This window comes from Oryctolagus cuniculus, chromosome 4 (assembly GCF_051225735.1).
Source record: "Oryctolagus cuniculus isolate XC-2025 breed Fujian yellow rabbit chromosome 4, ASM5122573v1, whole genome shotgun sequence".
In the NCBI taxonomy this organism is placed as follows: Eukaryota; Metazoa; Chordata; class Mammalia; order Lagomorpha; family Leporidae; genus Oryctolagus; species Oryctolagus cuniculus.
This window is the reverse complement of record NC_142870.1, coordinates 31282106-31294480: the sequence shown is the minus strand read 5'-3', so window position 1 is coordinate 31294480 and position 12375 is coordinate 31282106. Positions and strand designations below refer to the sequence as shown.

At 41.9% G+C, this 12375-nt stretch overlaps 1 protein-coding gene and 1 long non-coding RNA gene across 14 annotated transcripts in view; both read left to right on the top strand.

The window, feature by feature from the left end:
- The first annotated feature begins 1701 nt into the window (after positions 1 to 1701).
- LOC149126942 (uncharacterized) lies at positions 1702 to 6429 on the top strand. The gene is made up of 3 exons (XR_016232072.1): positions 1702 to 2686; positions 4073 to 4260; positions 4389 to 6429. It is a non-coding gene; the product is annotated as an uncharacterized LOC149126942 (long non-coding RNA).
- A 2701-nt stretch (positions 6430 to 9130) lies between these two features.
- USP25 (ubiquitin specific peptidase 25) overlaps positions 9131 to 12375 on the top strand; it is a 160232-nt gene continuing 156987 nt past the window's right edge. For 5 of the 13 annotated variants that reach the window (XR_016232343.1, XM_017347190.4, XM_017347189.4 and 2 more), the window contains exon 1: positions 9435 to 9614. Coding sequence is in view for 9 of the 13 variants with exons in the window: in XM_017347190.4 (XP_017202679.1) it covers positions 9570 to 9614 (45 nt within the window). In the remaining 4 variants the exon portion in view is untranslated. Of the gene's footprint in view, positions 9615 to 12375 lie in introns of all 13 variants that reach the window. The other 8 variants (XM_017347192.4, XM_089330637.1, XM_089330636.1 and 5 more) reach the window with 5 other exon arrangements.

Genomic DNA, 12375 nt, shown 5'->3' with positions numbered 1-12375 from the left:
ACATAATTATGGGTGTTTGTGCAACAATACTCCCATACCCATGGCTTCTTTTTCCAGTATGCCAATTATGCACAGTCAACTATGCTCTGAAAATATTAGATAGAAAATTCCAGAAATAATTCACAGGCTTTAAATTATGTGCCATTCTAAGTGGTATGATAAAATCTCTAATCTTTCAATTTCATTCTGCCTGGAGCAGGAATCATACCTTCATCCAGCATACCCACACTGTATAGGCTACCACTTGTTAGTCATTCAGTAGGCATCTCAGTCATCAGGATGGATCATCCTGATACTGTTCTGCTTGTGCTCAAGCATCCTTTATTTACTTAGTAAAGATCCCAAAGTGCAGGAATACTGAGGCTGCAAATTCAGGTATGCTAAAGAAAAGCCATGGCATTCCTTTCAATGAAAACATAAAAATACAGTATTTTGTACTACAGTACCCGTTCTTATGATTGCTCTATTTTATTTTTACTTATTCATAATTGCTTAATGTACCTAATTTGTAAAGTATACTTTATCAGAGGCAGGTACATATAGGAAAAAAAACATAGTATATATAGGGTTCAATACTACTGGTAGTTTCAGGCATTCACTTAGGGACCTTGAAATATATCCTCTGTGGATAAGAGAAGACTACTGGAAAATGATAGCCCAAACTGAAACCTATGGGAGAATCATAGGTTCTACAGAACCATCCAACCAACCTTCACATAAAAAAAAAAATTCCATGTGTTGTTCCTGATGAGAAAAACAGGCCAAACTCATAAGCTGAGGCAGTCGTAGATTATTCATTTCTCACTTCATAAGATGATATCTAAGGTACAGGTATTTTGGCACAGTTGATGAAACCGTGACTTAGGATGCGCCATCTCTGACCTGAGTACTTGACTTTGAGTCTCACCTCTACTTCTGCTCCAGACGATGGCTCAAGTTCTTGTGACCCTATCACCCATGTGGGTGACTTGAAAAATTTCTGACTCCTGGCTTTCGCCTGCTCTAGCCCCAGCTGTTGCAGTATTTGGGGAGTGAACCGTGAATAGACGATCTCTCTCTTTCTAGCTCTCTTTCCTTCTGTTATGCTGACTTTCAAATAAATATAAATAAATAAATAAATCTTAAAAAGAAGATATTTGATATGTTAAACACTAAAATGTTTTCTGAAAGCCTTGAAAATAGGAATTTTTTTAAAATGTGTTTTATTTATTGTCTACACATTCAATTCAGTTGCATTTAATGAACACCCATTCAATATAAATGTCATTATGTAGAATCCCAAAATAAATAGCATTTTCTCCTAACATTTAAGCTTTGTTAAAAAAAATTGTTTCTACTTGCTAATTGCATGGTTACTCAAAAATTAATACATATTTCTAGTATGCATTTTTAAGAATTAAAGACATTTACATCTAAACATTGTATCTTTTCCACTACTGTATAGATAAGACCAATAATTATGGAGTCTGAAGCTAACTCTTGCTTTCAAAGAAAGTGACCCAAGCCTGTTTCAGTCCCAGTTAAAATCAAGCAGATTTCTTGAAGATGGATGTGAATCACGACTGATTGGATGAAAGCACATTCTAGCATCAAACTCCCTTTGAGAAGAAACAAGTGCACAAGTAGCATCTGAGGAAGCTCAGATGTACAATGGTGATATATAAAGTCAAAGTTATAAAAATCTGCACTTTCACCTGAACGTGGAATGCATGTAACATACCTGATAAGTTAGTGGTTATGCATACCCACCACTTTTAAATATGTATAACCGTTTGCATATCTTCCTCAAACTTAATGAATATGCATGACTTTCTTTAAAAAAGAGAACCTAGGGCCGGAGCTGTGGTGCAGCAGGTTAAAGCCCTGGCTTGAAGCGCCGGCATCCCATATGGACGCTGGTTCTAGTCCCAGCTGCACCTCTTCTGATCCAGCTCTCTGCTATGGCCTGGGAAAGCATTACAAGATGGCCCAAGTCATTGGGCCCCTGCACCCACGTGGGGAACCAAAAAGAAGCTCCTGACTCCTAGCTTCGGATTGGTGCAGCTCCAGCCATTGCAGCCATCTGTGGTGTGAACCAGCGGATGGAAGACTTCTCTCTCTGTCTCTACCTCTCTCTGTAACTCTTTCAAAAAAAATAAAATAAATCTTTTAAAAAGAGAGAGAGAGCCCTATAAAACAGGTAACTCTTCATTTCTCAGGGAACCAGATTTCCCATTAAGATTCCATTCTGCTTATAGCATGAATTGTGGTCTTCGTGCCTCTATTGGCTATATTGCCTCTATTGGCTAGACAAGAACCTTGAGCATTCTGCCCAATTGCAAAGCTAAAGTAGCTGCCTAGGAATTGGTAACCATATCTTTTGTACCTGACTTGATATATTAAGATATTACAGAAATGTCATTAGAACAATCTCTTCTTAGACAGGCAGATGTTTGGCCTGACTTCACTCATCTCTATTTTTTGTCTTGTTTTTGTAGATGTGAAATATTCAATTCCAGATGCCTGGTTCTTCCTGGTGTAACTTCTACAGGGGAGCAACAGAATAGCTTCCTTCTATCCTCTTAGGTTCTTTGATTGGACCACTAAATAAATTGATACCAGAAACAGTAGAAAAAACATTTAATTCTGTGCTTATGCATGGGAGTCCCACAAAACCTGCAGTTCCAAGAAGGATCAGATGATTGAGGTTTGTACAGCATTCTGAGTGACAGAAAAGAACAGGGGCTTGAGGTTTCTGGGTGTGGGGGTGATGCCACAAGTTATGGGTGAAGAAAAGGAAGAATTTTGTGATAAATAAAAGATGTCTTGTCATACAGATAAAGTCTCTCAGGCGATGAAAATGATCTGGATGGAGCATGTTTCACAAAGGAGTTCAGACCATTGTCAGTTGGTAGTCCCACATCCCTTATCCGTGTGCCAGCTCCTCTGTTTCTGATACAGCTTCCTGCTAATGCACACTATGGGAGGCAGCAGATGATGGCTCAAGTTCTTGGGCACCTGCCACCCATCTAGGAGAACCAGATTGTGTTTTGGGTTCCTGGGTGTGGCTTAGCTCAGCCTTAGTTACTGTAGTTATTTGAGTAAACTTGTAGATAAATCTTTCTCTGCCTCTCTGTCTTAGTCTCTCTCTGTCTCTTCACCTTTCCAATAAAATTAAAATAAATAAATGGAAACAAAAATTTTAAGCTCTCTGTAGCACCTGTCTTCCTGATTCAGTTACTTTACTAATAACAGAGATAAATGTTCCTTCAGAGCTACTCTTGGGTCTATACTTTCTCAGAATAGCCAGCTCTAAGTATGCCAAGTTAAGTATATTTTGGATGGCATATTGCGGTCTCCTGTAGTCATATTTTGAGATGGTGTGTCCTGGGCCCCAAAACTTTTCAACTTACATACTATAAGGAATTCCTACTACTACTACTACTATTACAACTCCTACTACTAATAATAAAGAACTTGCAAACATTTATCAGATATTAGGACACTTCAAAAAGTTGATGGAAAATAGAATTATAGGAAAATTTATGTAGGTGCAAAAATTCCACACATTGTTTTGCCATAAAACACATTTCCATGAACTTTTTGAAGACTCCCCATATTCATTTTGTGCCTCACAGTGTTCCAGGCACTTCAAAAGTCCTAAGTTATTTAAACATCGAAACAATTCCATATTACCATTTTCATTTTATAGATAATGGGACTGATGCAGAGGAGGTACATCAGTAAAAGTTATGCCAGTACAACTTTATTCTCTATGAAATTCAAACAGGAGATAGTCAATTTAAAGAATTGTTTATGCAGGTGACAAGTTGAGAAGGTAACAAGTACAGTGAGTTAAGTCAGGATTTAGCAACAGCAAGAAATTCTCACCCTTAATTCAGAACGATAAAGAGATAAGGCAATACTTTTAGATATCAAGGTCCTGCCTCACTGGGAAGACCTGAAACTAGGCTAGGCCAGCAAGGGAAAGGTAGAAGCACCAAACAGATGTAGTCCAAGGAGATACTACCCAGGGGAGAGGGAGAATGAGAACCAGAAATAACCTGGGTTTTCCCTTTCTTTCTCTCTCCAGCACCTCACCTATGCCTTTCATTAGCCAACACATTTTGAATGCAGCTGGCCTAAGAGCATGATGTGTGCAGGAGTGGTCCTCTCTGTGATTGAGAACAGAACAATACAAGGTCAAGGAGTGCATATGTTCGCAAATAGTCAAGGACTGGAGTGGGGGAAGATTTGAATTCCTTGCCCAGCATCACAGAGGTAGTACGCTGTGGTGTGTTCCTCAGGATTTGTATGGATGTGGGAATGATGTGCTCTGAATAAAGGAGAGAGAAGTCTTGAAATACAATATTATTCACTTCCTAATATGTATTTTTCTGTGCCCACAGCATTACATTTCATAGCAAAATTCCAGGGAAATTTGTGCTTACCACAATTGAGAGCAAACCAGCCCCAGAAAACCTGTAAGGCATTCAAGAGTAACATCCATGGAGAGCTGTTTGAATAGCATCTGGACAGAGTTTTAATCATCTCCACTTGGTCAACTTTACTGTGGTGATGAACACATAGAAGCTATTTCATGTTTATTATCTGGAGCAACGTTGAACGACTCTTTCTTCTTTGTGTAATCTATTCTCAGTGGCTTTCTTTTCAGCATACCTTGACTTTAAAGGTGTTTATAACCAATCATATCCTAAGCACAGTAATCTCTAACCAGTACAAACTCACCCTGCTTACCTAAATCCTACTTTTTCAGGCCCAGCAAATGTAAGTTTACTGTATAATAATAAATGAAATGCTACTTTCATGGAATACAGAATACATAAATACTGGCTGAAATCGGATCACCTTGGAACACATCCCAAGGCTCTGTAAATGTTTTTGGACTTGTGTCTCCCAGGCCTGTGTCACTTTTTACAGACATTGCTTATTGTTGCTGTCACTACAGAGAGAGAATTCATCTTCTGAGTATGCTATGAATGGAAGGAAAGAAGTGAACCAGGGTCTGGGACCTCTAAGGCATCTTCCATCTGAGAGTATGACTTTGTGTTTGTTAAAGGTAAGGCAAATCTAGTGAGGCAGACAAGAAATGACCACTTTCAGGCCAGCTCTCAGTTGATAAAATGTAGGTTTTTCTCCATATAAACTTTGCTTTCTGAGTAGACCTTGCAAACAGTAGTTCATATTTGACAAGATTCTGTTTTCAATTCTAGAAGCCTTTCCACTAGAAAATATTCCAAGTACAAGTGTCAATGTAAGCAGGAAAGTTGCAAAGGTAGTATCCCTCGGTGTGGTAATGTGTTTCTCACCAATCTAAAAAGTTATGGGATCAGGCAGGGAAAAAAAGGTATTTGATAGAGCAAAGGTATAAAGTGTAAAATTAGGTGAAGTTGATTGAATATGCTTGCTGTGGGCTCAGTTGTGTCCACCTAAAATCTAATGTTGAAGTCTTCAACTGTCTTAGAGTATAGCCACATTTTGCACTAAAGTCTTTAAAAAGGTGATCAAGTTAAAATGAGGCTGTTTGAGAGAAGCCATAATTCAGCATCACTGGTGTCCTTAGAAGTTGAAGATAGCACAGGCGAGCATGCAAAGACCATGGGACAAGGCAGCAAGGGCATGCTCATCTGTAAGCCAAGAAGAGAGACCCTAGGAGAAAGCCCTGCTGCTGGTGCTTTGATCTTGGGTTTCCAGTCTCTAGGAATGTGAAAAAATGCTGTTCTTTAAGATAATAATCTATGGTATTTGGTTATGACAGCCCAAGCAAACCAATGCAATACCAAAGAAGCAACTTCTGGGAATCCTCAGAATATGAGTCTATTGTCAGTACTAATAAGGACTTGTTCTGTTGTATAACACAATATGGCTGGACTGTTGGTACCAAAATTTATCCACTTGAAAGGTTATCAGAGCCTGGGAAGGATGAGAGAGAGAGAGAGAGAGAGAGAGAGAGAGAGAGAGAGAAAATGGTTAACAGATACAAGAGTGCAGCTGGACAGGAGGTATAACCTCTAGCGTTCTATAACACAGTGGGATGACTATGGCTTACTACCATAAACTGAATATTTCAAAAGAGCTAATAGAATTTTGAGTGTTCCCAACACAAAGAAATACTATCTGTCTCAGGTGATAGGTATGTCAGTTACCCTGATGTGATCATACACACTATATATTGAAATGCCACACTATACCCATTGAATATGTACCATTACTGTGTCAATGAAAACAGCTTTCAGAAATAAAACACACTCTCCACTCGCAATAAGTTAGAATTGGGCATGAACTGTAGCATAAACATACATGTTTTCTTTTCTTCATGGCTGTCCATGTCATTCACTAAGTATTTTATTGTGCGTGAATTCGACAGTACTTCAGGGTTCTTACTGATGAACACTGTTATTAAATAGACCACTTGTGGCATCATAGAAACCTTTGCTTTGAATGATTATTATTTTTTCCTTATTGGTGGAAATAAAATAACCCCAAAATATCAGTACATACAAAGCAAGGAAAGAATTCTGATCCTCACTGAAGTAGATTTAAGAACACTTGTCACAGAAATTGCTCAAATCTATGCTGCAATTGGAATGCTTTTCTCTGATTAATGTCTTATAAACATGTTTTGGCAACATAGCAGACTTTTAGCATCTGGAAATGGATTTTCAAAATCTTTCCATATAAAGAGAAATGAATAGTCAACATAGAAGAAAATGGATTTCTTTGGTTCACATAAGAGACACAATATTGAAGATTAGAAATGCATTTTGATCCAAAATAAATATTAAAAAAAAAAGACTTGGAGTTCATCTCAGTCTGCTTTTTATTACTGTAACAGAACACCTGAGAGTGAGTAACTTAGGAAGAACAGAAATGTATTGACTGGGGTGTCCAAGATGGAGGGGCAGCATCCGGCAGGAGCCTTCATGCTGCTTCACCCCATGGTAAGTGGATGAAGCAGGCAGGGAAACAGAGGCAAAAAGGGGGCCAAACCCCTTGTCTTATAAGGGAACATTCTTTGAAATAAGAATGCGCTCTCTCGATGACTCATTCTTGAAGACCTAATCATCTCTCTTTAGGCCCCAACTCTCAACACTGTTGCTCTGGGGGACTGTCTTCATTACATGCATATTGGGGACACCACTAAGCCACTGCGGGGTTAACAACTAAATTTTTCATTTTATAGAAATTCCACAGTTTAGAAGTTATTAAACTATATGGTGAGCATATGTGATTCTCATATCATGGATGCCCAGGCATATTAAAGTTGACTCAGAAACAGCAGAATCAACACAGGCATAAATTTCAAAAGCAAGTTAGGAAGTCCTGGCAATGGATTTTATTTATTTATTTATCTCACTTATTCTATGAATGTATCTTATTTATCCTGATTGTAAGCATTCTTAAAAAGGAAAGCCTACGAAGAAATGTAAAATTATCTTCTCAAAGTTCTACAAGGAAACAAATAAAAAATACTAAAAATGTTAAAAAATTTTAAAAACGATATATAAGAAACCATCATACGTAAGTTGAAAATGAGTGATCCAATGGTAATTATGCCTACCATATAGAGTTTTATTTGATGATTATTTAGTAAGCACTGGTAAGACCCTTTCCTGTGAAACTAAAAATTTTAACTCAGAAGAACACTGTATTGCCAAATTCTTGAAATTAAACTTTAGTATCTGGCAATATCTTTTCTTGGTACTAGATTTTTATGTTAAATTTAACTTTCTTAAATTAAAACATATAAATCTGGTTTTCTAAAAGAACCCCAAATATGGAGAAACATGAACACAAGATAGAGAAGTAACTTTCATCCGTATGTGAGGACCTCTGGGGTCTAGTATGCTTTCTCTCACAGGTCATCCTCCAGGTCGCAGTGTTTTTACAAGGACATTTGAGTCACTGGGTGAGAATTACTGTATTATTCCGAAAATTCCTGGTCTCCAAACATTTCATACATGTTCACGATTTTCTGGCAAAGATGTGGGATATCAATAAAAGCTCCCAGTTGTCACAAACGAGCAAACCAACGTGATTCAAGGGAAAGACCACAAAAGGTGGGTGTGACCAAGGTACAAAGCCAGTTGTAAAGTGCACAGACTTGTCATGATTAAATAAAGTCAGGGAACATCCAAGGATCATTGACCAAGCTTGCTTTCCTTGTCATGGAACTGAAAAATCCTACCCGCACTTGCACGTGGGTCTGCATTTGTGACAGTATTCACTGATTATCCCTTCCTTTCTCCGCGGCGGCACACTCACTTCCGTCCCCAGATTTAGCTCGTGGAACTCAAGATATTTTTGCGACTACAGATTGCTTTCTCATTGTCAGGTTTTCCTCACAATTCCGTACGCGGTCAAGTATTCCACGCATGGCAGTTAATTATTTGCTTATTTTGACGACTGGGAAATTAGAATTATGTCCCATCCAGGCAGTGCTGCTTTTGTCACGTTCGTTGCTGCGCAGACCTTATTGCATGTATATGAAGTCTTCAGTAAATAAACCTTATTCCTCCACAGCCTAGCAGCCACTGGCACACATCCGAATTAGCGGAGTAGATGCCAGATGTCAATATACATTTACGTAATGACTAATTAAGGAGAAAAGTACATCCCAGCTAGGGGACTTCTGACAGCCCTTTGCTCATTTGACTTTTCTTCTGGGGAAAGTTGATTGCTCGTGAAATTCCTAGAAAGGCGAGGGGAGGGGACGTGTGACATCGAAAGGAGCCGGGATTCGGGACCCTGCGTGGGAGCTGGGACGGGACCAGCTCGGAAGGAAACCAGGCATTGCGCAAACAGCCATCAGACCAGTCCTGCGCGCCGGGAGGACGCCGCACTCCGGCCTCTGGGCTCCGGGCTTCGCGCAGCCCGAGGCGGGCGCCTCGCAACCTGCCGCAGGGGCGGCTCCGCGTCCCCGCCCGCTGCGCGCGCCCTCGCCCCACCCAGGGAGCGCCAGGCCCGCGCGGGACGGGGCGGGGCCAGGGGGCGGGGCTCTGCGGCGGCCCCGCCCCGCCCCGCCCCGCCGCCCCGCGGGTCACAATGTAGGGTTAGGGCGGCCGGCGGGCGGGGCTCTGCGGGGGAGGAGCCGCCGGGCGGGGGCCGTGACGGCGGCTGGAGGCGGGGAGGGGAGGAGGAGGTGGAGTCGGGGAGGGAGGAGGACAGCGCCATTCCGGCCGGCCGCTCCCTCCGTCCCCTCGCGCCAGTCCCCGCAGTGGCCCGCGAGCCGGCGGCGAAGGAGCGCGCGAACGCGTGACGCGGCCCCGCCGGCCCGCGCCCTCCTCCCGCGCCCGGGCGTCCGCCGCCTGCTCATGGCCTGGGCCGCGGCAGCCGAGCCGCGCTGAGGCGAGTCGCGCGGAGACGTGGGGCCGCCGCCGTGGCCCTCGCAGTGGGCGCCTCGCCGCCTGCCCGCGGTGCCGGCGCACGCCGACCGCCATCGTCTTCGCGCCTGGCTGGCGGGGGCGCTGTCCTCCCCGGCGGTCCGCGCCGCTCCCTGGAGCTCGGCGGAGCGCGGCAGGCAGGGCTGGCGGGGGCGCGAGGAGCCGGACGCCGTCGCCGCGGGGGCCATGACCGTGGAGCAGAACGTGCTGCAGCAGAGCGCGGCGCAGAAGGTGAGGCGCGCCCGCGGGCTGCCGCCGTGCTGCCTTCGCCGGGCCTCCCCGCCTCGCCCGGGGCCTCGGCTGCCCCGGCTCCTCCGGTTGCCCTGGGCCAGGCTGCGCGTGGGAAGCGGGGTGCAGTGTGCGGGGTGCAGTCCGCTTCTCTCCCCCTGCCGATTGTTTCCTTGTCACGGGCGCTGCCGGGCAAGGGAGAGCGACCCTCACATTCCTGCAAGTTAGGGCTGCTTTATTAAACTTTATTCTTCCTCCTATTTAGCAAAACGAGAGGCAGGTGCCCTCCCTGTGATCACAGTTTGGGGTTCCAAGTGTGTTTCAGGCCTGCTACTTCCCCAGAACCGAATGGCCCTGTGCGGCCGGTACCTTGGCCAGGTGCACCCTGTGAAGAAGTGAGGGATTGGATGGGGTTCCTCTCCGATTTCGGTTTCTTTTTCTGACCAGAGAAGCCTTCCCTGAAAGGCAACCCCCTGGCCGTGTTATGCCAGGAATCTTGTGTCCCCTGAGTTTGACCTTGTTCCCTCGTTCACCCTCTCGTCTTCGCAGTAGCCACACGTTCCGATGGTCACTCACCGGAGGGGAAAGGCACTGTTTTGTGAAGCTTCCAGTCTTTAGGGTTGTAGGGTGACAGATCTTCCCTCCCTAGGAAATCTGCTTTCAGAATGTAAAGCGCAGGCTCTCAGGCTTATGCCCTATCCTGAGGAGTAGTTGGCTGGGACTTTTTTTTTTTTTTTTTTTTTTTGGTCTCCCCTACCATTTGTGTGAAAAGCATTTTGAGCCAAAGGGAACTACTGCTTTAATTGTGTTGGAATTCCGGGGGGAAGGTAATTAGGGTTTACTCTGAGCCAGCACCCAAGCTGTGTTTAGTTTGTTTGCAGTGAGTAATGACTGTTCCACCCTGTTGTAGTTTTGGTACAGTTGTGTTTTACCTGTGCTTGACTTTAAGGCCTAAAATGGGCAGTCTCTGAGCTCACAGCCTGCTACTTTTGCTTTAAGAGTATTTTTAGTATTTCATGCTACTACCTGAGATAATTGAAGATACTTAAGAATTTGACAGAGTTGCTTTTTAAACTTTTGCTTGTCAGGTGATGCTCCTATAAATTTAGAAGTTTATTTCTGGGCTGTAATTTACTTATGGAAAAATAATTCAGGCTTTAATAATGGGAGTTTAAAACAGTTTGCCTCCTAATCCTCTCTATTCTATTTTTAATACCTTGAACTTTAGTTTTTGATGTTGATGTGATGAAGTATGTAGGTTCATGAAGGATTACATGTTCATACGACTGTTTATAATCTTCAGTGTTGAGTATTCAAGCTTGTCTTTCATTTGTAGCTCACTTCTTGCATATCATGTCATTAATTTGTTTTTCTAGTTGACATTGACCAAACTCTTTTAGCTTAAAGTCATATAATGCAGACTCTATTATATGGTTCAGAGATTTACGCATAAAATAAATAATCAAGTTACTGAAAGTGATGGCTGTCAACTGATTTCCCAGTTTTATTGCCTGTTTGTTAAACCAAAATATTTCCATTATGATGAATGTGTGCTTTATATCATTTAAATTGGGGACATTTTGTAGAGCAACATAATGTGTCTGTACTTCCACTATGATTTTTTTTTTAAAAAACAATGTATTAATTTGCCTCAATATTAAATTATTGCCATTCAGAATTATTTAAAAATACTTATATGGATATAAGTACTTTTAAATTGTTCACCTCAAATAAGTTGACAAATATAAATCATAAGGTGGTAACTAGGAAGTGAACTTGAAACTCGTAACTAGGAAGGGAGCTTCATACTTCAGGAGAAACAAAAGTGAAACTCTGGTGTATATTGCATAGCCAAAATTTCAGCTCGTTTTCTGCTCTCTTTAAAAAAATTGCATAGATGGTGATACTTTTAAAGTAAACAGTTATGTTATGATGGTCAAAACGGTTTCTTATAGTTTCAAGATTTTTTTTTTCTTTTGCAGAGGGATGTAAGATTAATAATCTTTTTGAAAAAAAAACCAGTGCTACAAAAAGCTTCTAAAGTGCTTTTGTTCTCCTACAAAGTAACTTGTCACTGGGTAGTTTGATGAGGAAAGGGGTTATTTTTCCTCTTGTGTTCTTTGCTTAAGTTTGGTCAAGCTGGGCAGTTAGGAGATGTAGTAAAATTGTCCACAGTTGCTTTTCTGAGGATCGGATGCTACGGGAGAGGTGGAGTTGCCAGTAGACTAGCTGCAGTTAAATCCTATAGTAATTTTGGTGCTGAGCATGTATATTCAGCTTTTGTGCTTATACTCCTAATTACCTAGTGAGAGTCCTAAGATCTCAGAAATTTGATACATAGATTTAAATTCCAAATGAGGTTTCTTTAGGGCCACCTTAGGAGGTTTGCTTCCAAGGAAGAATTTAGAGAGGGAAGTGAGCAGGATACTATTTATATACAATGTATCCTTCTGAGTTGACTGAAGAAGTATGAAGTACCTAAGAGTAGCTGCTTTTCCTGTATTGTTTCACTCTAGAGCTTAGAGTAGTTCTTTGTGCCCTTAGTGGGATCTTGAAATATTTGGTGAATGAAATATAATGTGGACTGTTTCTAAAAGGAATCAAGTACAGTACTTACCTTAGTTTTCTAGCTGAATTTAGAGATTTAAAAATTATTGAGAAATATTGAAAGCTTGAAATTGCTTGTGGAAAGAAAGTAGTAGTGTTAGTGAAAAAGACAGGATGTGGGTTAGATCTAGGTCACTTTTTTGTGACCTTGAGCAAC